Source organism: Mercenaria mercenaria, chromosome 19 (genome assembly GCF_021730395.1).
Source record: "Mercenaria mercenaria strain notata chromosome 19, MADL_Memer_1, whole genome shotgun sequence".
In the NCBI taxonomy this organism is placed as follows: Eukaryota; Metazoa; Mollusca; class Bivalvia; order Venerida; family Veneridae; genus Mercenaria; species Mercenaria mercenaria.
Window position 1 is genome coordinate 27,988,849 of NC_069379.1, and position 27,473 is coordinate 28,016,321.

The window sequence follows — 27,473 nt, forward strand, 5'->3', positions numbered from 1 at the left end:
TTTTGTATGGAGTGGATGTGATGGTAGTCTCTTTGCCTTCTCTGCCTGCACAGGGGCTTTTGTACTCTCGTCTTGTTTCTAATGGCTCAAAGTTAAATGTCTTTTCCATTTCTTTGTTAGAGTTGTCTTCATTGGTAAGAAAATTATCCATAGGCCTTAATTTCAAACCTTGTCCTGTTTACCTTTACCGGTTTATGAAGCTGTTACCCATGAGGTGGATGCGTACCATGTAGTTGGTCGAACGTTGTCTGTGTACGCTTGCCGTAGGATCTTTCCATTGGCTCCCCAACTTGTTCCAGCCAGTTTTTTATACTGTGAGTTCCTTGAAGACCCTCACCTTTGACTTTTAATCTCAGGTAAGACCTTGTCTAATTTTTCATGATTAAGAAAGAATGATATCATCTGTTATATATACCTTTAAACAAATAATCACTAGTTTTGAAAAATAAAACCTAAAAATTGAGGAAATATCATTGTAAAAATGCTGATTTTGCTTATTTCAGACAAATTTGACCCTTGACCTTTGATGATAGGTTTGGCTTTGACTTAAGACCTACATTGCTGCCCTTGTGTGACATGTATACATTGAAATAAATTGCTAATAGTGCATTGTAACAAGCTGATTTTGACCATAGTAACGAGTTATATTACTACTACTTTGATCTTTTATGTAAAAATGACCTCTGACCTTTAAACCAGGTTTGACCTTGACTTATTTTCTATTTCATGACATCGTCTGACAAATATACAGTAAATAATCATAGATCTGTTGCTAACATGACAAAACAGATACTTTTAAACAATAATGATTATTAGAAGCAGGTGATATTATTGCAACATTTTTCTCACTCTTTTGACCTTTGACCTTTGATATTATGGTTTACCTAAAATGTTTCGAAACTGTATGTGCATACCAGACATTTCCTAACATTTATACTTTAAAATGAACAGATATCATTGACTAATATCGACATGGTATTATCAACAAAGAGAAATAGTAAAGAGCTATTTTTTCATCCCTTTATTTTAAATGACCTTTGACCGTTAATGTCACATTTGAACTTGACTCATTCCAGACTATATTTTATTGCTGACATTGTGGGACAAAAATACATTAAACTAGATTTCAAGTAAGTACTAATAATTAGAAAGGTATCTGTTATTTTTCAAAAAGGAAGCTATTTATGCATTTTTTTCCACAAAAATTTGACCTTTGACCTCAGATATTAGCTTCACCCTTTGCGGTTTTGGGGTTACATTTTCACTGCTGACTTTGCCTAACATACAAATATTAAAATCAATTTACTTCAGCGACTAATAATGTGAAGATATATCGAACGGGTTAGAAAAAGCAAAGGTAACAGTTTTCACATTTTCGCATGGAAATGAATTTTGACCTTAAAATATCAGGGCTGACCTTGACTTTTTGCAATGATATTTGTATTTTTGATTTTTGCTAATATATACTCATTACATAGATAAAGATGAGTGTCTTAAGATAACAAACTATTCTCTAAGAATAAAAATAAATTTCAAATATGCCAAATTTTTGACTTTCAAATGAATCTGACCTTTGACCCTGAATATCAAGTTTGCCCTTCATTCGATTTTGATGACTTTCTTATTGCTGTCATTGTTTGACATATATACATTTACTGACAATCCAATTGTTACTGTAATTAAACAGTGAAAAAACTGGCAGACGTAAACTGTTCCCTACCCACTAATATTTTACAAGTGAACTTTACCTCCCCTATCACAAACATAAGTGAACAAAATATAGATAGGCACGGCTTTGACACTTAAGAAATGGGTTTTCATGGAGGATAAGAAATATTGTTTCCAAAAATGTATAAACTTCTTTTGGCCTCAATTGTTGCAATAAAAGTCAGTGAGCTCTCGGACCAATAGCTTGACCTTCAAGAGCTCATGTGAAACAAAACATTATGTACTTAGCATCTGAGCAGTTCTCTTCAAGCATACAAAATAAGTATGCTGGTGGTGGTACCTATTTGAGACCTGCCTCCCCTTCCACCAACACACATTTACGACCCACCGCTTTCTCTTCTTCCTCTTTTTACTATAAGTGATGGTTAGGTGTCCACAATATACCCGATTGAGCTTCGAACTTGTGTTTTTGTCATAGGCCATAGCGATGTATCAAAACAAATTATTCTTTCTTCAATAAGAACATCTAAAATTAACCAAAGTTCTGTATCATACTGACATTTAACATGACCGAAAACTTTACATGTCTTAATTTCAAACATTTTTCTCACTCAGTTTCACTTTCTTCATTGAAATGTACAGTCTTTGTATCCTAAAAAGTTTAAAATACCTGTTTATTGACTTATATACTAAATATATATACTCACAAAAAAAAAGATGTGGCAAACTTCTCCCAACATTAAAATCAATCATATTTAAGAAAATTAAACATCGTTCTTAAAAGGACCAGAAAGAATCAGAGTCGCAAATATTATACTTTTAATAGTTTACATTATCAATGAACTAGTTAAAAGACGTCACAGTATGTTTAAAATGTTCAGTACGTGTGTTTTGTTTACGTATTGCATTTTCAATAATATTATATGAACGGGATATACTTGTTTCGAATGGCTTTACCCTTTATTTTGCGATAGACTGGTAATTTGTAGATTTAAAAAATGGAATTTGACAATTTTCTACACGTTTTCAAGAATCGTGCAAACAAAGAATGTATAAGCTTGAAACGAAATTTCACATGGAATCAATCCAGCACCATCAAATGTTAAAACATTCATTGTTTCATATACTGTCATTTTCTGCATGGTCCGCAGCCAACCTGACAATGTGCCGTAAAGCAAATAAAAGTGGAATGTCTCTAACGGTGGTGGTATCCACTTCTTTTACATAATTAACGACTGGGAAAATATCATTTTCGTCTGGACCAAATGTATCATGAACTTTCTTGACCATTTCGTGCACGGCTCTACTCTGAAATATCATTTTCGGACTCCTTCGTACTTCAGCACAGATGGCATCAACATTCGTCAGTATGTATATTGGAAGAATGTCTGTAAGAAAAAAAAGTACCTTAACAAAGTTAATCTTCATGATTTTTAATCAACTTCCGCGCAAGGATATTGCGAAGCAAGCATCAATGTCACAGCTTTGATCATATGATGATGGCTAAAGTATGTGATCGTAAAATTGTGATACGCTTACTAATACCTTGTAAATTAAACTCTTAAATTACCAAGCGTGTTGCCATTTTACGATCACATACTTCAGCCATCGTCACGTGATTAAGACAGTGACAGGGATGTTTGCTTGACAAATTCTTCACTCAGCGTTTATAAAGCAACCCCTGAAAGTAACTGTTTAGGTGTTGCTGTAATCATATTGTTAATAACGTTGTCTGTATTCTCAATACTTTCAAACAAAATAATGTTTACGTTTTATACGGCGCGCTTTACAACACCTAGAAAATAAGTAAATTTGAGGGGGGGGGGGGGTTGTATATTATTTTTCTTTTCTTTTTCGTATTCATTCAATGAAAAAGATGTTAATTCTTGTGGTACACATTTTACAATTTTGAAAATATTTAGGCTATTATGTTTGCATAAACTAAGACAAATCTTTAAGACATTGTATTACAGATTTTACGTACAAGCAAGAAGTTGTCAAAGTTTGACAGTTACTATCAAGCTCTGTTTTACTCTGATCGATTGTTTATTAACTAATTTGTACAGAGGTGCTGTGCCCTTTTCACAGTTATATAGGTCATCATGTGTAACATGAAGAAATTTATTACCATATTCTTTGAGAACTTCTGAAATCTCCTTCACCTTTTCTCTAATTGCTGACATTTTATTTTCATCCGATGGTATATCCTTCATTGCATCAGCAGCAACCACAATGACAGCTACCTGTATTTTTTCATTTTCTTTTGGTTCCACATTTGTATAATCAGTGTTAGGTTCACTTTCTGTCGTATCCTTTTTACGGAACTGAAAATTCGCATGATGAAAATAAATATACTATTACGATATACGAGGATTGTTCAAATATGAATGCATCTAAGCACATAAAAATGTATCCTTATTAGATTTCAATGAAAATTTTATTTGGTCCCCCTCGAAGTATTCACCTCCAACAGATATGCAAAGTTTCAGTGTTCTAATCCAATCCTTGAAGGCATTTTCATAGTCTTTTCTATGTATACTATGTAGACACTGGAATATTGCAGAACCGAGGTGTTTGCGCTGCATAAATTTTCGACCAGAAAGTATTTTTTGAGCCTTGGGAACAAAAAGAAGTCTCACGGGGCAAGGTCAGGCGGATAAGTAGGGTGAGGGAGCCTTGTGCGATGACGTATTGTCATGTAACAATCTGACGTTTTGAAATATTTCTTCAGTTTTCGAAGAACTTTAGTCTTGTAAAACTTCGCATTTACGGATTTGCTTTAGGTACAGCAACCTAAATGGAAGGACCCTGAGTTGTGAAGAATATGGCATACATTACCTTCTTGACACTCATGGTCCGCTTTGCAATGCATGGTCTTTTGCCAGACTTTGTTGCCCATATTTTGTTCTGAATCTTTCGTTTGGGCTCAAAAAAGTGAACCCATGTCTCGTCACAAGTGACGACATTTGCGAAAAACCGAGCATTATAATTTGGAAACTATTTAAGCAACAATTTTGCGCATTGCACGCGTGCCTTTTTCTGCTAATCTGTCAACAGATGGGAATCCATCTAGCACAGATCTTTCTCATTTTCAAAATACGTTTCAGAATTGTATGAGTTGCTTCTTATGAGATGTCAACCATACTAACTATTTGCCCAGCGGTGTATCTTGCATCAGTAGCAACTATTTCTTTCACTCTAGCAACCATCTTGGCAGATGTTGCTGTTTTCGGCCGACGGCCGTGTGGTGCATCTTCTGCTGAAGCTAACCCACATTTGAATTTCTTAAAGGCAAAGAAAATCTCCTATATAAGTGACCCCCACCAAATACCAGACTTTTTAATCCCCAATATACAAGATCCTGTCTGGTCCAGTCTGATAAGGGTCCATAAAACCCCTGTAGACTTGACATGTAGCCTAATTATTGTCAGAGAATCATAAATTTTATTGCCTACAGGTAAATTGGTTATTTCCTGTGTTTTGCATTTTATTAATTGAAATGCTGTTTGTTTTTTTTTTTAGTCTTGTTTTTCAGAATGTACACAAAAATTATTTTAATTGATAAGATACTAATTTTGATTGCTCAGTCATGTTGAGTAATACCCTGGCCAATTAAATTATAACTCTTATAGCAAAACAATTCTCACTATAAAATAATTATTCAAAACTTAATAAGAGAAATTACAAGTTTGTTTATTCAATGATTATGATCTTTTTATCAAAAGTAACAAAATAAAAACGAAAAAAAATATTATAATTGCTGGATTTTATTAGAAATTAAAGAAGTGTTCAGTTGCATTTTTAATAGATAAAGAAGGCATATAGACAGAAGGATGTTATATATTAAAAATGCTTAATTCCTCTTGTGTTGTCTAAATAATGTTAACGTTCTTTTATGTATAATAAAATCCAGCAATAAAGATATATCATTGTTCAAAATACACAATAATTCATTACTTCTAAAAGCTATGTGCCTGAATGCATTTTTTATATTTTTGATAATAAAAAACAGCAATGTTAAAAAACTTACTTTATTAAAAATATGATAAAAACACTGTTGTATCTTTAATATCACTTTTCTTATTTAGCCCTAATTCAATCAAGCTTTCTAAACTCGTTATAAAGGTGAGAACTGATTTGCTATAAAGGTGAGAAATATCACCTGCAATTTATTTACTGCACAGTAGCTATACAGTAGCTTATTATGATAAACAGAAGCAAGTCTACCAATGGTCCCGACTTGTGTATTGGCCCTTATCGCCAATACGCTGACCTTATCATCTCCATAGGCCACATACCAGGCATACCAGAATCAGTGTCTTTAAACCAACGAATAACTGTCGAAAAAGACATTTCATTATGCCCATAAACAGAACATATTTCATCAAAAATGTCTTTGCACCCTATGCCAAGAATATAACTATTCTTAATATAGGACCGTATTTCAACGGCGTACGCTGACCTTCTTCCAACCATTTTTGTATTAGTATACACGAGTAAGCAATGTTTAGCGAGCGATAGACACAGATAAAGTGAACGGATTTTAATGAGTGTGAAATCAATGTAAAGCTCACATGTTTATCTACCCAATAATCTTAATTTCCTCGTGATTTTCGCGTTACTGAGCGAGATAACGTTCTATATGCATTCATATTTGAACAATCCTCGTATATTGTCTGATGTCGTTTAGAGCATTAAATCAAATTAAGAAAAATCAATGCTATAAGAGCATATGTATACCTAATAAATGCAAACATGCACCCCTTGAACTATGATATTTTCGTTATTTCTACATTATTATTTGCCTTGGCTTTATTTTTGACACTTTTTGAGACCAAAGCCGCCAAAACAATAACCTTACTAGAATATTTTCAGATAGCATATGAAGATTCAAAGACAATTGTAGCAATAATTAATAGCAATAATCTAAATTAAGATAAAGGATCAAACTTCTTACGAAATTATTCTTGAAATTATTTTACCTATATCAAGGAACAATGTTTATTCTAAAGAAAATTAGATGAAAAAAAATCATAATTAATTATTTGTAGAATCTTCCGTTAACTTTTTTACATGCTTGTTTATTTCACAACTTCAAAAACTTTCTTACATACGAATATAAATGTATCTAGTTTGGAAACATCTGGAAGGTCCTATATCCTTTAAAAATATCCTGAAACCGGGTGTGTGTTATTTATGGAAAAAATATTGATTGTTCTTTGTATATTGAGTCAAACCTAGACTAAATATAGAATGAGAAAAATTAATATCTAATTACAGCAAATATTTCATTAATTTTTGGATGATGCTGGTGTAGAAGCAATTCAGATGCAATATAAAATTCTAATGTGATGACTACAAAATGGATAATGTGTTAGACATTAAGTGTTCTGTAATATTTACACCCATTGCTTTTGACCTTTGAATGGCCATTTGCTTAAAGATCAATTTCCCATTACTACTTTGTGTTCAACTTACAAAAGAAGATCATCCTTTTCTTGTAATTCAATCTTGATGGTTTTCAGAATAAAACGTGGTCCTATCCAGATGCCACCATCTGCCCTGGTTGACTTTCAACCAAAATAATTTGCTTAAACTATGTGGCAGCGAATTCTCAAATATAAAATGCAAAGCTTTAACAGTTTCTTTAGCAGTAAGGTTACACAGAAAAAGAATAAATATACAACCGAATATCCATGTTTCAGTTTCCCTTCGAGAATAGATTTGATTTCTTCTTCGGATATGAACTTCTTAACATTGATTCCCATTGTGTCGAACAACCGTATGTTTAAGTCTTTTGCTGTAAGTTTTAGCATCTGAAATATGTTTTAATGATGTAATCTGCAACAACACATTTTTTTATCTGCTTATCATCAAATGGAATATACATTTGTATTACCATATGCACTCTAATATTTGGTAAGGAATTTTGTATAGAAATCTTTAATAAATCCTAACGAAACATAGAAAAAAACATCAACAGAACTTCATTTGAAATCTAAGAGCAAGAGAAAAGCTTAACATTAATGACTGCTAAAATGGTCACCTTGTTATAAACACAATGTTTAAAAATCAGAATAAACAAAAAATAAAGTATCGCGTAAAGTATTATCTGAGACATATAAACTGGACTGGTTTGTCAAAATTATTTAAATTAATTAGATATACATGGACCTGTAATTATTCTTCAAACTTATCCTCTCTCAAAATGTGTATTCTGCTTTTTAAATAAAATGATTAAAAGTTTCTCTTCAGATATAAAGCAAAAAGTAGCTGAGCTAGAAAAAAACTGCTTTGCTAAGAATAAAAGTCTACGTCATTGTATTCAAATGCAGAAAAATAAAAAAATTGCCTTTCCAGAATGTAAAGCAACATAATTCAATGTAACTTGCTGCATCGTCATAGCATTCAAACAGGCCTAGATACTTTTCGAATGGACTGGCATAGTGAAGAAGTTCTCGTTTAAGTGGTTTTTTCTTAAGAACCATGTCTAGGAAAATATGCCGTCACAGCCAAGAACGCAACAAAAAAGCTAATACCAGATTTTGTTAGAGTCACCTGATAAGAGATAAGGACATATGCAATGTCCTTTACGGCTGGCTATATACCAATAAAAGAAATTGTTCTTTTAACTTTTAATTTAGCTAATTCAAAATTATTTTGATACAGTTTTTAAATTTTTACTCCGTCGTAGACCGAATTTCCACAAGATCTCCATACATTTTATTCAAGAAAACGAAAAGAAAAGTGGTGTTAAATAATACGCAAAGACATGAAAGTCAGTTGATGTCAGGGACCCTATTTTACCGCATTTCAGAAAGCGGTCCACAGAATCAACACTTTACTATCGTTTTCAAGCAAAAAACTCGATAACATGTGAATAATTGCATGAAAAGTGTTTTATTTTATGTAAAAAAAATTATTCCACGAGTAAAATAATGCCCATTTGGCCCCCGGCTTAAGCGCAAATGAAAAATTAGGAACTTTTTATCAGGGACTTCTTTGGACATCACCACGGAAGCACATTTTTACAGAATCACTGCTATATATCCTTACACCCTATAGCGCAGACATAAATTAGTTAAGTTTTACAGTGTAAAACCAAAATGCAGTAGATATACCGAAGGCTCCCCAAAACCAAATAAGTACATTCAGTGCATTTTGTCAGTTTCTCACTAAACAGTCACATCAAAAATAGGAACCGTTTGCCTGATGCAAGAATGACTTTAGCAAATATATTTAGCAGAAACAATAAATAGATATGTTTGTTTGTTTTGTGTTTAACGCCGTTTTTCAACAGATATGTGCAAGTACTCCCAGTTACCTTTGTTGTAAAACTGTCGCCATCAGAGACACTAGTAGTTGTCTTCTTTGATAGTCGTCCTTTCATGCAGCTAAGAAGGGAATTTATGAAAGACGATTTCCCTGCTCCTGCTGGCCCGAGAACAATAACATTAGCTTTCTTCATACCTCTGTTGAACTTGATGTCTGTAATATCTTTACGTAGTTTTTCGGCGAGCTTTATTAAATCATAATGATTAATGTAATGATTCAAGAGACAAGGCAGTCTGTTTTTAATTCAGTCATTTCTTTACGACACCCAACCTTATATATGTCAATCTAAATATTATATAAGGTTATATTGTTTTAAAACTTATTTTAAAAGTTTGTTTTGAAACAAAGGTATTGATTCCCAAACAGCTTCTTTTAGATGGACGAGAGCCCATGAAGCAGTCTCCGGATTTAGTTTGCAAATCCGGAATTTTCGCAAACTCATCTACCATTCATCCTTGACTTTTATTGATTTTTGACATATAACAATAGTTCGGGGTTCAATGAGAAATAATTGACCGCTTCCTTTCAAGAAGCTCAAAGAATGAATTTTTGGGACGAATTCAAAGTTGGTCCTCCTAAGGAGTATTGTTTTCTCTCGCGGGGTTTTTGCTATAATATGGGAGGTCCCAATGGGGGCTTTCTCCCACTTTAAGCATTGCGGGAGAAATTCCCCATTGTGTTTTGACAAAATTTCTGAAATTCATTGTTGATCGCTGGTAAGTATTCCTTAGTCTTTTATATTGTGTTGTTTCTATATGAAACCTGAAAAAAAAAAACGTTTTGAAAATCTCCCGCTGGAGGTATCCTCCCACATGTGGTACTGGCGAATTCCCACGGTGTAGTTCACCTTCGGGAAATTTTCTCCTGTTTTGAAAATGGGATTATTCTCCCATTTTTATTGCAGGATTTATTCTTACTATCGTATATAGAAGTTATTCGCGGTAGTTTACCTAACATTTTTTTTAACCAGAACAGACTTTCTTAAAATAATAATAATAATAATAATAATAATAATAGTAAATTCATTCATTCATTCTTCTTCTTCCTCTTCTTCTTCTTATTATATTATTATTATATAATAGTAATAGCAATAACATAAAAATCATTCAATATAAATACTTATTTTTGTGTAAAGTTGTTTATCCTTATATGAGATCTTACCTCAATTAAATGTATGTTATTTAGCTGTCTTTTATGAATTAGCCTGCGGGCGCATTATACAGCTACTGTAACAGTAGGAAATCACCAGTAACTTTTTTCTTGTTTTCTGTATGGTCAAAATTTTTTGTTGTTTTCAAAGCATTATATATATTTAGACACAGAAACAGTACTTAAAAAAACAAAACCAAAAAAAAAAACAAAAAAAAAAAAAACAGGGGCATAAATAAGAACTTATCTATTTGTTTGATAAAAACGAACATCATTCGCACAATGAAATATTGATTATCAAACATTTTGACCGTCCTAATAATGACTGCAACAAAGTACCATTGTTCTCATAATAATTTTGACGTTATAATACGAAGCCGAGAACCAGTCCTCGTTATTACGACAGAGGTCGCCGTATAATAATCATAGATCCCTCTCTGGTGCAACGTCCATTTTCACCTATTGAAAAAAAACACAGCGGCGAAGTGTTCGAACTTGCGCAATATGACATTTTTGACCATGTCTGAAAGGGTTTAAACCTGGCTCAAACCCCTATGACCATGATATATACAAGTATCATACATGGTCTTGTAGGCACAGGTCCTAGCTAAAGATTGAGACCCTGTTCGGGTACTTAGTGTAGCCCGAGGGGTCAGGGAAAGTCGTACAAGGTAACAAGGTAGTGTTCGAACTTAGAAAATCTGCCTTTTTTGACTACGTCAAAAAGACTTTCAATTATCTTCGACACTGTATCACCAAAACATATACCCGTATCAAACACTGATGTGTAGTTATGGATCCTAGCTAAGGACTGACACCATATTCGAGTACACTGGATAGCCCTAGGGGTCAAGGTGGGTCGTATAAGAACACTATTTGGTCTTCTAACTTCGTATTTGACCATGTTTAGAAGGTTATCGACCAGGTTCGAGCCCCCATGCCAAAGAAATATACAAATGTTATACATAATCAAATAGTTATGAGTCCTGGCTATCGAATGAGACAAAGTTTGGGTCAAGGCAGGCCATTTAAGGTCACCGGGTAGTGTTTAAATTTAGGAAATATGTCAATTGTTACAATGTCTGAAAGGCTTTAAACACGGTTCGAATCCCTATGTACATGATATATACATGTATCATACATGGTCGTGTAGGTATGTATGGTCGAATAAGGACACCGGTTTTGTCTTCTAACTTCGTATTTTGAACACGACTAAGAGATTTTCGACCGGATTCGAGCCTTTATGCCGAGAAAATATACATATATTCTACATGGTTGTATAGGTGTAAGTCCTGGCTATTGATTGAGACCATGCTTTAGTACCGAGGATAACTCTAGAGGCCAGGGCATGTCATATATGACTACAAGGTATGCCTACAACGTAGAAAATACGGCTTTGTACAATGTCTGGAAGGCTTTGGACCCAGCTGAATCCCGTTTGGCCAAAACATGTATCAGTTTTATGCATCGTCGACCAGGTATGGGTCCTGGCTACAAAGTAACACGATGTTCGAGTACCTGAGGTGTCAGGAGGTAATGAAGATATGACGCTTCCGACAAGGTCCATCCCTCAATTTAATATATGAAGTATGCATATCTTCACGAAATATAAATATATACAAATTACATATCTTTCTAGACAATGTTTAGATTTAATTTATAAAAGTATTTCATTACAATATCTAGTGTTTGGAACATTTTGTAATAATTTGAGGTTGATGAAAAACACGGATTTTTTTTCCGTGCTGAAATATACGGAAATACAGCTTTTATCCTAAATTACGGTCAGACGGACGAACAGAATTTTTGACAACCTTTCCGATATTATATTTTTATAAAAATAAGTGTTAAGTTTTTATTTGCAGTTTTTGACGCAAAATAATAGTTTATGTGAGCACGTATTCCTTATTTTGCGGCTAAACCCTCTAGAGACCGGTCTGATCCAGACAGGGGGTTCTGAATATCTTTTATTGTGTAGTATTAAATAATACACAATATCCAGCAAAAAAATGTCAAACCCAACGAGAAAAATACAGTTTTTTACACTTTAATTTCGATTTCAAAAATTGGATATCAGGGACATATCCGACACCTGGACCCTAGGGGTGAGAGGAAAAATGTTCGAATCTGACCTTAATCTTTTGCATATCGACTGTGTAACCCCTGTGGGACTTTGCCTGGGTGTCCCATTTTTTAAGCCCTCTAGAAATAAATACATGGTTTTATTTGGTAGACTAAGAACTGAAAAATGAGATGGTGAAAAGTGAAAATATAAAGGAAGTGCATTATTCTGGGAACTTGGAATTTTCCTCATTTTAGGGGTTGATTTCTTTTAGGTCAGGGTTAGGGGTCGGATTAAGGCCGTTTGTTAGATCTACTTGGGTACTAACCAGGCCATCGGAAAATCCCGACCGGTTTCACTTTCTAAGTCGAAAAAAGATGACTTCAGCTTTGACCCATTTGAGCTTTGACTGTTTCTTTAGTTACTACCATTTATTTTGATACCGTGGTCATCACTTAAATATTCAGAATTACCTAAGCTTTATCTTTTAATGGAACGGTTGTAGGCGGACTTATTTTCTTAGTATAAAATATTGTCGACACCGGTACGGGGAGAGTTATTATTTTTTACTGCTTTACCAGTTATTCCCCTTTACTTAAAAGAGCCCATTTTAACGCAAAGAAATGAATTTAGCTTGACAACATACATTTGAAATGACTAAAATGTCATTCATATGACCAAATCAAAATAAAATTGAATATAAGAATAAGAAGTTCTTAACATGACAAAGTTAGCAAAATAAATTCTTAATAATAATTAAAACAATTGCATATAAAGTCCTTTAAGTTAGTTTTGACTCAACTGTTTTCCATATTGTTGGCATAGTTAGCAAATTGAATACTTAATCATTATTAAGATTCTGCATATGAATTCTTATGACTGAATTATAAAAAATCATTTTAATTTTCATTGGTATCAACATTAAAAGTAGTGTTATAAATAAGTAAGTAAGTAAATTGTTTATTAACGTAAATTGTGCATTGTAATATCAATCATACAGTATTTTATACAGTAAATAAAGCATCCGGCCACTTGGGCCTATAAGTCTTCCATGTTGATAAATCATGTCATTATACCATGTTTAGATGCAACGCTTTATTGATCATAATCATATATACATTATATTTACAGGATATCAAAAAAGTTATAAGTTTGTGTAAATTGCGTTTCTTCGTTTTACAAATGCTTGTACTAGATAAATAGTTATAATAAAAAAAACACATGTTTACATATAAGTAGAAATAATGTGTTTCTAAAAAGCAACATGGGAAATGAATTAGCATATTGAAATTTCAACTACTATAATGTGTGAAGTGGCGGATATCCCCTTCCATAGAATATACATGTGCCAATTGTTGGACATTCTAAAGCATGACATTATTTGAATATCAGATATATCGCCTATGATTTGCCCCTTTGCTGATGAAATACCTTCTTTCATTTATTGGATATTTAATCAGAACAGAACAGAACAGAACATTTTATATAGGATTTAAACATTACAGTTTCTCATCCATAAACATAATAACTAGTGTCAGCATTTAGAACTCTCTGTAAACGGCATGGTTACTGTCAATGAAATTACATGTATTGTGTTATCCGATTTTGGACTGACCTGTTTATCATACAAACTTTTGGCAACCATTGTCATAGACTGTCAAAAAGAGGAATTAAACTTGTGTCCATACATAGGCATTATGTGGATTAAAATTATTACTCTGTTACTCTGCGGATTCTGAACTAAATGCACCGTGATTGATACATAGACATTTTTTTTTTTGGACAAAATATTGGTAAATCGGCTAATAGATCGATATCGAAGTTAGATTTTGCTGTAACCCGAAAGCAGCATGATACAAAAAGTACAATAATTTATAAAATTTATAAAAATTGTTTAACCTTGAGTTATTTCAACTTAGGAAATTCTATACGTCTGATAAAACGGAAGTAATGGCGTGGGCTAGGCGTATCGATTCTCCTTTTCGTTTGCCTAATTTTCTTAAAACAAGCTATGGGTTTGGAAACTTAAGATTTCCTCAATTTGAGCAAAATAAGATCAATCACCTTAATGTAAATTCTGTATGTTTTGTGCAAACTTTACATGTATCAAAAGGATACAGGTGTTATAAATATGTACATGATATTTTAAATTAATTGTTGAGAATATTATTTGCAATTGTGAAATAATAGACGAATCTAGTATATGTAGTTATTTATATCTGTGCTTTATTTGATAATTGACAACTTTTTGGCACCTTTGACAGTGTCTTGGATACCTTAACATCATTAACCTCGTTTCGCGCAGTAACTGACATAACAGAAAATTTTGAGGACGCATTCTTTTCAGATATATCCTGAATAAGAGCTTGGAATTGTTTTGTCATACTACAGAGCAAATCACTTCAAAAACTAGATATCTCAGATATATTTAATCGAGTTACTTCCTCTAGGTAAATCCAGACGTTAAACAAGAGCGCCGCCAAGCGGGGCAATATACGCCCGAAGGATTACATCATAGGATGGGAGCAAAATTTTAAGAACTTGACTGTTGTAGCCCAAAGGACTGGAACAACAAAAGGAAAACTTCAAAAAACAAATCCACAAAAAAATATTCAAGGCCTACAAAAAAATCCTTATCAGGTACAGGTATGTGAAAAAAGACCTAAAAATTGGAAGTACCATCCATGTTGTACCACAGAAAAGTGGTCTTGGTTTTTCCCTACGGCCAATAATAAAAAAAGTTTCAAAATAAGCTATTTATAGTAACATAAAAGGGAAGTAATTCAAAAAAAATAAAATTGTAAGTACAAAAAAGAGATCTGCCAAATAAAAACAAGAGCACTGCAATGCAGAGCAATATACACAAAGCAAAGTCATATATGACCTTTGACCCTTAAGTGTGACCTTGACCTTGAAGCGAGTCATCCGGAACATGCACTCCGCACATCGTCTCAGTGTGGTGAACATTTCTGCCAAGTTTCTTTGAAATCCTTGGAGCAGTTCAAGAGTTACAGAGCGGACACAAAACAAACTGATATGACTTTTGACCCCAAAGTGTGACCTTGACCTTGAAGCGAGTCATCTGGAACATGCGCTCTGCACGTCGTCTTGGTGTGGTGAACATTTGTGTCAAGTTTCTTTGAAATCCTTCAAGGGGATCAAGAGTTACAGAGCGGACACGAAACAAACTGATATGACCTTTGACTCCTAAGTGTGACCTTGACCTTGAAGCGAGTCATCCGGAACATGCACTCTGCACGTCGTCTTGGTGTGGTGAACATTTGTGTCAAGTTTCTTTGAAATCCTTCAAGGGGTTCAAGAGTTACAGAGCGGACACGAAACAAACTGATATGACCTTTGACTCCTAAGTTTGACCTTGACCTTGAAGCGAGCCAACCAAAACATGCGCTCTGCACGTCTTCTCAGTGTGGTGAACATTTGTGTCAAGTTTCCTTGAAATCCTTCAAGGGGTTCAAGAGTTACAGAGCGGACACGAAATTGCTAACGGACAGACACAAAATTGCTAACGGACAGACGGACACCAGCGTCATAACATAATACGTCCCTTCGGGCGTATAAAAACGTCGACTTTTAAATATACAAATGTGCATGTGCAAATTCTATGGAAATCCTTGAGACCTCAGAAGCTTAGTTTTGCCAAAGAAGTATATATCTTATTTATCTATTTTTATAGCTCTTTTGTTGTGCCCACACAACCACTGTAATGTGTATTTGAAAGTTTTTTATCTGTACTGTAAGGCTGTACAAGTTCCTCCTCCGGCTACATTCATGAACTGCATTTAACAATGTAAGCATGATGCTGATGTAGCGAAGTCACGACATGATATAACCCAGAAGCGATACTATGATGCCACGATGATGATAAAGCGGTCTTGTGACAGTACATATCACTTCGCGCCTCCATCATGATAGGTCCATTCCACCACATCATAATGGATTAACTACGGAGGATTATGGCAATTTCTTTTTTTTTTACGCAGAAATACACAGGCAGCTGAATATACGACAGCGTTAGAGCATCAGGTGTACGCAGCATTTCGATGACTCGGTAGTGATTTCTTGCACACCTGACTAGAATAAACGCGAAAACGTTTCTTTTATATTAATTAATAAGAACTATGAAGAATACATGCACGTTTGGTAGATTATTATGGAAAGAGTGACCAGAAAAGCGCCTTCAGATTTTTCTGCGAAAATGCTTGTATGAAACTTTAGTCTGTGTTCAGACCCTGTGTTTTGGTCACAGAAGATAATCCCTGAGGTTACCCAGTTTTTTTATAGTTATGTCCTTTTTCTTTTCAAAATTCTGGATAATCAGAGCCAAGATTGATGAAGTCAGAATATTTAACAGAATTATCATTAACAAAAATGATTAATTAGCCGGAAGCCAGACTAGCATGAAACTTTAATGCTTCCTTTTTCCTGCAAAAAAGTAATTCGGTCAAAAATTGCGTCCGTGACGTAGTTCGAAAATAGTCCCTAATAATACATGTAGATCCTATATTTCAAATTCTAGCGCTTTGTGCGTACACAAGGAGCAAATGGACATTATTTCATATTTATTTATTTGTTTGGGTTTTACGGCGCACCAACACAGTATAGGTTATATGGCGCAAAACAGGACTACAAATTTTGGTTCCACATCTTATTTACATCGACATAAAAACATGAGGTATGGAATCAAAATTTGCATACCTGCTGGAATAACAGAGTTACTGCAAAACCAAGTGTTAAGATCCTATTAGTCGCCTCTTACGATCATGCAAGGGTAAGGCAGTGGTTCCAATTCTTTTCATACACAGATCGTCCCAGAACCACATGGGGCGGACATTATTTCACTCAAGGAATGTATTGTATATAAAATGAGACACTTTTCATGCTTATTTTTGCATGCGTTTGAATTGTTTATTTCAAAACGAAAGTAGGGTGTTTATTCTGAGGGCAGCTTTCTAAAAAGTGGCAATATGAGGGTACCTTACTTCTTCACTGCATACTTTTCAATACCCCTTTTTCTTTTAGTTTTCGTGCAGCAAATGCTTTAATGTTTTGTTATGAAAATAAGTCTATCTAGAAACTGTATCAAATTGGATCTGAAGTAGCTGAATCTTATATGAAACAAAGGGCAATTGTTTTAACTGGTACATACCCTGCAATGATTCTGAGCTATAAATTCAAGCACAGCAATTTGATTTAATCCTATTCTGTTATGTTTCAATTTCAGTGGTTGCATATTTTTGATAAAATCAGATAACAGTATTTATAGTTTGGTTTATTACCACTTTCACGATGTAACAATATCCCTAATACACACGGTATATGTATTTGGACGTCCAACACATTTTTGAACTAGAACGTGTCACTAGGACACAGGGTGTGACCCCCACTGGTACATTTGTCACAAAAAAGGGGCAATAATTCAAATGTTTGCAGTCTTAATGGGGTATAGCCTCAACAAACATTTTATGAAAAGGATTCTTTATTCTAGGCCATATACTTTTTGAGCTATGAGCATCACAAACAAAAATTCCATTATTTTGGCTATTTCAATGGTCATAAATCTGTAATAAGCGCTAAGATTCTCAAGAAGAATGCCAAGAGTGCAAGGTCACATCATGATAAAGACTCAAGCAAGGTTTCATTAATTAACATCAAATACTTTTTAGCTAGGCACATAATTACATGTAGGTGAAAATGTGCATTATTTACTATTTCAGGGGTCATAACTTTAAAAATAGGGGGTGGAGCCAGCCAAAATATAGGTGTGCAAGTTTATTTCATGATAAAGACTTATGTAAGTTTTCAACCATTTATATTATATACTTTATGAGCTAAATGCGTCACAAGGTGAAAATGTACATTTTTTACTATTTCAGGGGCCATAACTCTAAAAATAGGGGGCGGACCCAAATGAAAAATAGGAGGTGCGCAAGTTCATATCATGATCAAGACTCATGCAAGGTTTCATGAATCTATTTCAAATACTTTTGGAGCTAGGCGTGTCACAGTGTGGAAATGTGCATTTTGACTATTTTAGGGGCCATAACTCTAAAAATAGGGTGTGGACACAAATGATACATAGGAGGTGCGCAAGTTCATATCATGATTAAGACTCATGCAAGGTTTCATGAATCTATATCAAATACGTTTTGAGCTAGGCGTGTCACAGTGTGAAAATGTGCATTTTTGACTATTTCAGAGGCCATAACTCTGAAGAAAAGGGGCGGAGCCAGACGAACAATAGGAGGTGCACAAGTTCATATCATGATAAAGACTCCTGCAAGGTTTCATCAATTTATATCAAATGCTTTTTGAGCTAGGTGCGTCACGAACTTCGGACGGAAGGACGGACGCAAGCACGGACAAGACCAAATCTATATGCCCCAACCACTCATGGGGGCCACAACAATCTCGCCAGATATACATACGTCTTTGGCATCACAGAACAGGACTTCAGACGATATTCAGCTTTTCGCGGAAGTAAAGAAAATGAAAGAACATAGGTTTAAACGCGAAAACGAAAGTCGAATTGATTACGCGCAGGTGTTACCCTGTCTAAATGCCTGAGCATGGACTTCTTTTTTATTTGCTAACAGCAAGTCAATGTTCAGCTTTTTTCTTACGGTTTGATAATACCTGGGCTTTAGCGCGACATGTCAGCACTTCATCTTCGAAAAAGCTGTTTGTATTCGGAAATAACACAAATCCAGTCGGGGTCCTTAAAGGAGGAATGGTATATTGGGATTTTTTGAACTTAATCAAATCGTTCAAAAGATCTTTTCTGATGTTGTCTAAAAGTGTCAGTATATACTTTATTTTATAATTTGAGAGCTGCATAACTAGATATTTCAGAAATATATTCAAAATAAGTGTAGATTCTATTGAAGCGTTAAATGGCCATTAGACGCTAATATGTTTTATTTTAATGCGGGTGCTGAAAAGATATAAGACAGCCTGGAATATACCCAAATAATGATATATTCATACGCACAAGACGATGGACCACTTTATTTTCTTACAATACTACTGAATATTACTTTCACTGGAACGGAATGTATGAATTGTTAGTATGATAAATAAAGGCCAAGGTTGCAGAATGAAAAGTAGACGACTGCTTTTTCACTCGACTAGAATCCACTTTTCCATACTCAAAAGTCGAGTTAAACATTCTACACAGATTCGAGAAGTAAGAGCTACAATGAACAACAGTAAATGATTTTTAGTGTGCACTGCTGGACGATTAAGGTTGCATAAAACAAAATCTGTGTGCTGTTTATGCTCATGGCGTGTACATAATACACATTGAAGGATCAAACTCTGCTGCAGAGTAAATTAAACATAGAAAAGCCACAGTGAAAAGCGCCGTCGGATATCGTCTGCATTTAGCAAACGTCTTTCATTTAAGAGTTTGTCAGTTTGTTTAATATTTTTACAGTACCTGAACTGAAAAGTAGTGCACTGAATCAAATTTCACATTTAATAAAGGAGACACTTAGGTGTGTTGCCATGTAATTGAACTAAATACAACTGGTGACAAGTATTGTATGACCAAACAGTAAAAGATATTGTACAGAAAAAAAATCCTTAATGGAATTGATAAAAGGGTTTCCTGAGCATAAAATTTTGTCACTAGCACAGCAAATAGCCAGTAATAAGATATTTTTGCTCAGGTATTATACTACTACTAATGTAGTAGTGCATCCACTCACGATTTAAAGATAAGTAGCACAACATTATCGTAAGAATGCACTGACCTCATTTTATGTGATCCCGACAAACATGAAGTGTAAGATTTTTTATGTGCCTGTTTAGCCCTAGAATGTCTACTCTGATCTTTAAGTGAGTGTTTTTTTTTGGACAAATAGAGATGAAAATGCTTAGAAATAAGGACTTGCTTAAATTAGGATGTGGTTTATATCAGAAAAAAATCTTTTACCAACTATATCAATACTGAAACGTGCAAATTCCATCATTTGTTCATTTTTTCTAAGAAGATATTCATACTCTGGCTATGTATTGACAATATAAATAGACAGTATTTGACCTTTTTATTATTTGATTGAATAGATTATTGTTTGAATAACTCATCTAAGTAACTATTTTCTTTTAGTCAAAATGATGCATGCAGATAAAAATCACTCAATGTTCCTGTGTCCAAAAACATATTCAAGGAACATTTCTTGCTTGTGCTGTCATGTACTTATGGATATTTTTTTCCAGCTAATGTATTTTATGGAGTAGATATACACTGCGAAGCTATTTCTACCAACGGTGGCCTCGGTGATGTATGACCATTTTGTGTTGATTCGCCGTAAACCCCAACACCTACGTGGCACAGATGTGGTAAAGATGTTTTTATTACTTTATGTTTTTATTTGTTTCTTGCGCAATTGCTATCTAATTCCTACGCGTATTGATATAAAAATAGATCTGCGCACGTATCAAATAATATGAACGCAAGTAACAGTTGGTTAACGCTTACGCGATAGTTAGCCAGTCAGCGGTACTTTCCAACATGGCAAGTGATAAGAGCTCAGAAATTAATTTTACATAAGCGAGGATATATATATTTATATTGATATGAGCTCAGCTATTTTAATACAAGTATCTGCGCACTTAACATCTAATACAACCGCCCGAAATAATTATTATGTGCTCACGTATTTATATGGAATACTAATAGGCTAATATTTGACATTGTTCTGTACAATACGGGGATATATTTTTACGAGTACTCAGCTGAGAAAACAAAATTGGACGAGCCGCTAGGCTATTATCTATTTTAATTTTGTTAGAATTAGAACTGATTCTTTCTACCTTTTCTGATTTCAAGACGCATAATCAAACTCTGCACATAGAGCGCCTACTTCACCTGATTTACATTCGGAACAGTTTCAGGCGTTTCGGGCTTTATCTTTTGCTTGTTGAACCGTCAAAATACGGAAAAATACAGACTTTTGTACGAACGTGCGTCCAATACGGTAATATATCGTACGGCCACGTGCTGAATAATAAACGTTCACGACTTGATAAATAAAATAGATTTAGAATAAAATAATCTATGTCAATTCTGTGCCACCGTAACAAACCCTATATTCTCCAATATTTAATATCAGTACTGTTATTAAGTGAATAATACAGTTAATTTTGCATCAACGAATTTTCGAATTGATGACTATTCATTTCAAACGCGTATCCATTAACAGAGCAGGCAGCATAATCCACACTCGCTTCTCGTACGGAAGGTCGTGGGTTCAATCTCTGACCGCTTAGTCATGAAACTACATACAATGAAAGTATATTAAACGGTCTAGTCAAACGTGGCATATATTCTACAATTACTGGAAAATAAACACATTATCTAGGGCATTTAACTAACAGAAGTACAAAACACATTATATAACAATTCACGGACATACAGTTGATAAGAGAAAATAACCTGGATAAATGGTTCAGAATATTCAAACTCGATACTAAAATACAAAATATGGTACGAAAATCTAGTGTTTTTATCATCAAAATAATGCGTTCGTTCGTAATTGATAGAAAAATGGCTTTAGGAATTTGATCTCAAATATCACTGAGCTGCCGAGCGTACCGATCGCACCAAAACAGCTCAACATTCTTATATAAACAAATTATTGACTAGTGCTAAGTGCGTTGCTCATAAGTGTCTTTCTTGCCTTTCGAACATTGGTGCAACCAAACATTTTTTATCATTTTCTTTGAAAATGCCGCTTTAAGTATTAAATGCCGAAATGCAGTTGATTCTTAGGTAAAACATATGAAACTGATCGCCCAATATTTTACTTTCAATTTCACTTTACATTGAACACGTACCTAACTTCTAATACCCCTATCCCTCCCCTCACGTATTTTTTGTGCGGTTGCTGAAGTAAAGATGAGTGCGTTGTCATGGTCAGCTTTTAACGGAAATTTTCAAGAATTCTCTCCCTTAATTATTGACTGTGTTAAAGCAATTCCCTTCATATTGGATTGTCTCCCTTATATACATTAGCTAAAGTCGTGATCCAAGTCAGTAACACTTTGTAATGGATTTTGCATTGATCTAAAATTTTCCTTTGGGTTATACATGGAAATTAAGGTCGTATGTTACTCCATAGAAAGCTACAAAACATGTAGCCAGTTTTTATGAATCATGTTGTTTATAGATTCTTATAGAAATATTATTCTTGTAAAGATATAAAACATTTCTGTAAAAAAATGAAACCACTATGTTTAACTTAGCTTATGATATTGCGAAATTCGTGCTGTCATGTAACAGAAAATGAAAACATTAAATAATTTATTTTCTTTTCTTTAGAAACTTTAAGTGTCGCTAAACATTGAAATCCGATAATTATTTCATAAACGAGCTTTCCTAGAAAAAAGCTTGTATAATAGATTTTCCTCGAGATAAAACGAAACTTGTGTGAAGATACATGTATTCCGATTTTGTTTGCATGTTCTTGTCCATATAACGGTACTTTTGTTAACTTTCAAGCCTAGAAGTTTACTCTTTAAAACGTGATAAAAATAAAGTAATAACCTAAACAATATTGTATTTGACAGGCAATGGCAAAAAAAACAAAAAAAAAAAACAAAAAAAAAAACAAACAACGCGCAATTTAACAAACTTAGAAAACACACATGTTAGTAAATCACGCACACACATGTTTTATTAACTGATCCTAGGTTTTCCAAAGAAATCAAGGAAAGAAAGAATCTATTAATTATGAATCAAGTTTCTGATTTTTCTTATCAGCATTGGTGTATGTGTATCATTGAGATCCGAACTCAGTCTTGTATAATCAATGATATACATAAATCAAATATGCCATTTAGATATGTGTTTGTACATTCTATACAATGCAATCATGAAATCAAATTTATCCGTGTAAACTACTAAAGTCTTCAGCTCTAAAGGTGGCTATTTTGCATGCTTTCCACAAACAAACCGTGACAAAAATGTAGGACGTACTACAGAGATAAGTCTACCGTGCAAACTCACGGAAAGCATGCTATTATAAATATTTTTTGTTGTTTTGTTTTCAAGCTTGGGTTTCAATATAATTTATTTGCCTCTTAAGTAAAAGAAATTAAAAAAATTAGTGATTTTCACTATATGTTCAATGTAAGAGATGGTGATTCTCTTTAAACACAATTGGAAACAAGAAGATGTTAAGTTAGAATAAATATTTTCACGTCAAATTGAAGAGAAGAAATTAATGTAATCTGTCATATCTGGTAAAATATTCACAAACCAAAACACATATTTGAAATTAATCATTGAAAATAAATTTCATATGTAATCTTTTGCTCAAAGTAATATCAGCAGGGAAACCAATATTGATTATCGGATAATTTTCAAGTGAGACAACCTACTACGATAAGCCAGTCAAATATAATAAAAGCTGGGGATACGCCTGTTTACTTTATCCTGTTTACTTCAAAGTAATGTATGGCATAAATTTGCGAAAAAGATGAATTTTAACATTCTCTCAAAATGTTTATTTTAGCAACTGAGTTCTGACTTGTACAAATAACTTGATTTGATTTTTAAGTCATAGCTTTAACTGTTATGATGTCTAAAGTTTTTAACGGTTAAAATATAAGATTTTCAAATTCTAATTACATGGGGTTTGGGCAATTTCTTATGTCTCATCATATATCGTCTATCCTGTTGATTTCTTTTTTATAATGGCTCTTGACTGGTCAAATTATGGAGGGGAATTTTTCTAGAGGGTGTGGGTTGATGGCAATCTGACTAAAGTACTTGATCTTCTAAACGAAGATCTGACAACGACCCATTCACATTCGTCTTCCGTATATTTTGGATTTCCAATATTGCTATTTTTATTTTCGCAAATCTATTTTTATTTGAACCAATCACACAACTTGTTCGAATGTCAAAGAGTAAGAAACATTTGCAGTCAGTCCAGGGCTCGATCCCGGGACCTCTCGCTTACAAAGCAAGTGCCCTACCGACTGAGCTAACCGGCTATCTGACATCTTTCGACATAAAAATTATAGATATCAAAAACCAAGGCTTTTTAAAGCTTGCAGAATGTTGAAAGTTAGCTTTCGACTGGCTAGCGGAAAGGTCGTCAGAACGAGGCTATCAATAGCTCGTTGTCAGATCCTATGCGTAGCGTAATAGGATATGTACTTTAGTCAGATTGGGTTGATGGAGAATGCTTGATGAGGAACGATTTTCCAAAGACAAATCTCTGTTTCAACGGAGAATATAAGCTTCATTAGAAGTATAGACAGACGACTGCACTTTATATTGATTTAAACCTTTGTCACTATCATTATGACAGATGCAGATCGATTAGATTTAGATATGTTTTTCATTGTGAACATTTGTACATCAATTTCAAAGGAGATTTCCATCTTATTTCCTGTAATGTTTTTTTTTCCTTCTGGATTAAAAAAACGTCCCGCGTTGTATATATGCCCGAGTCTGAACTTACGTCAAATTCTGCCACGGATGACAATATGGCAAAATTCAATACCGGTAAGTCGGATCACATAATAAAGATTATATCAAATATGCTGTTTGTAAGTTTTATGATCCTGCCATATGTGACATCGTTGAGATTGCAATGCTATTGACATGATCACAATGACGGCCTGTGTTTAATCTTGTCGGTGGCATTGTAATTTTACAATGTATTAAATTTTGTGGTGAGCATAAACCCGATAGTTACTTTAAAATGGAAAACAAAAGTTCCGCCAAGCGGAGCAATATACACCCGAAAGAGTACATCAGAGGATGGCAGCAAAATTCAAAGAACTTGACTGTTGAAGCCCAGAAGGACAGGAACAAAAAAGAAAGAAATTTAAAAATCTAAGTCCACTGAAAATGATGCACATTTGTGCCAAGTTTCCTTGAAAACTTCAAGCAGTTGAAGAGTTACATGCGCTCCTCTGCACGTCGTTTTGGTGTGATTAACATTTGTGTCAAGTTTCTTTGAAATTCTTTAAGCAGTTCAAGGGTTATACTGAACGGACACGAAACAAACTGATATGACATCTGACCCCTTAGTGTGACCTTGACCTTGAAGCGAGACATTCAAAACATGCGCTCTGCACGTCGTCTCGTTGTGGTAAACATGTGTGTCAAGTTCATTTGAAGTCCTTAAAGGGGTTCAAGAGTTACAGAGCGGACACGAAATTGCTAACGGACGGTTCTATCAAAATGTCACCACATTTAATTTAAATGCTGATATTTTGTTCTATCACAATGTCACCACATTTAAACCTCCCAAGGGGATGCGCTCCCGTTTAAAAATGGAGGGTTTTTACCTGCAGTGTTTAATATTTTTTCTATTCCGCACAAAGTCGTTTTTAACGCGAAATAGTGTCAGAACAGTTTTTAATTTCATAAACTATTAATATGACGTTTATTTATTTTTTTCCCCTTTGTTTCTTTTTTCTCCGATAGGTTAGCAAAGAGGACCACTTTTGAAATCGTCCAAAGAGTTCATTGTTTAAGATATAAAGGAGGAAATGGTCAATAATTGCTCTTAGGGACACGCACTAACGTTAAATGTCAAAAATGGCAGAGAAAAGTCAAAGACAAAAGGTAACTGAGTTTGTGAATATACGGATTTGCAAGCAAATTCCGGAGACTTTTAGGACCCAAATCTTACAGGAATAGAGAGAACAAAATATGTAGATAGTTTCTATGAAAAGTGATACAAAATTGGAATTTAAAAGATATCGTAGACACACGAAAAATTGCCTGTTTGACCTCAGATCTTACTGAGGATATGACTCTTATTCGCGACGGTTAAAAGCCTGAAACTGAAAGCGCAAAATATTCATATTACTGCAGTTTTCTCTATAACCAATAATTACTACTAAGACTTGAAATTTGCAGAAATGTTTTTCATTCTTGACTAGCTGCTTTGCAATTGGTGAACAAAATTTCAACATTTTTAAACTTACGGACTTATTTAGATTTTGGATTTGACTTTGCGTCTCATTAAGGTTGACATATAGATCAAATTGCCTGAAAGATCAGTTCAGGGGATGAGACAAGATTTTTTGTCGAAGGAACAGACAGATGACCGGACAAAAACATAGATTTGATGAGATATACAATAAGCCAGGATTTCTTTAATATAAACTTCAGTAACCAGTGCATGTACTAAATAGATTTATTCAAAGTACCTGCTCATTTATCTGTTCGGGATCCCCTTCCCGCCTCCATGGTTTATCTAGTATCGGATGAGGCCGAGCCCAGCGATACCATGCCCATGGGTTGATGTAGGAAACTGCAAAATTTAAACAAATGTTTTTTTTCTCTTCACCGTTTTTGACATAATACAGTTAAAATTGGACAATCAAACTATTTACTTATCGTTTGATTCATATATTGAAGTATAAGAACGATAACGATCAAATGTTATTTCAGGAATTCATGGCAATACCAATGAGGTACCACAAAAAGACTAAAGGTTCTTTGTAGTCGGCCCTTATGCATAGAGTTCACGAAGTAAGCGATTTAAAATGTAAATATGTTGTTTCAATTTTCCAACACAGTGCCAATACCCAAATGCTTTCATTAAGTGATCTTTGATTTTAGAGGTTTCTTTTGCTACTTGACCGGCTGAATTATCTTCCAACTGTTCTCGGTACATTAGTTTTTCCAATCTTTATGAAATATAAAATATTTGACAGAGATACCAATTTATCACCGGAAACCAAAGTCTTGTGGAAAACAAAAAAATCTGAACGTGTTTTATAACATATTTTGTTTCAAAGTTAATTGGTATCATTTTTAAACTAATCAGAAAATACATTTGAAGACAATGTTTTATTATGACAGGATTTTAAATGTCAGCAATATTTATATACGAACTCAAGTCACTGCGGAAATGAACTATATTCTAATCTGTATCATTTTGTGTAAGAGATAAAATGTCCTATTCAGTTGAAGTTTTTGATACCGCTGACACATTTAAAATGTGATGGTATGTAAACTTAAATATAGCATTTTAAAGACTTAAAATATAGCATATTTAAAAGTTACACAAATATTTCTTTCCATACATGTGTTTTTTTTAAAGTTTTATATGATGTGAAAATACTAACCTGCTCCTTCCATTATATAACGCGATATGTTTATTTACTGTAAATCCGTCTCGTTCCTTCCCTTTCCTTTACTTGTTAATCTTTTCCGCTATCGATTAGACATAAAGTTCATTTATTGTATTTACTTTTGAGATAA

The 27,473-nt window shown here is 33.9% G+C and overlaps 1 protein-coding gene across 1 annotated transcript; it reads right to left on the minus strand.

The window, feature by feature from the left end:
• Positions 1–1,980: 1,980 nt before the first annotated feature.
• Positions 1,981–27,470, minus strand: LOC128551075 (interferon-induced protein 44-like). The gene is made up of 6 exons (XM_053531429.1): positions 27,338–27,470; positions 26,414–26,517; positions 8,993–9,187; positions 7,356–7,484; positions 3,797–3,992; positions 1,981–3,056 (listed from the first exon to the last, which is right to left on the minus strand). Exons 1-6 carry the CDS (start codon positions 27,348–27,350, stop codon positions 2,788–2,790), a joined length of 906 nt encoding a protein of 301 aa, XP_053387404.1. The 5' UTR covers positions 27,351–27,470; the 3' UTR covers positions 1,981–2,787.
• Between the last annotated feature and the right edge of the window lie 3 nt (positions 27,471–27,473).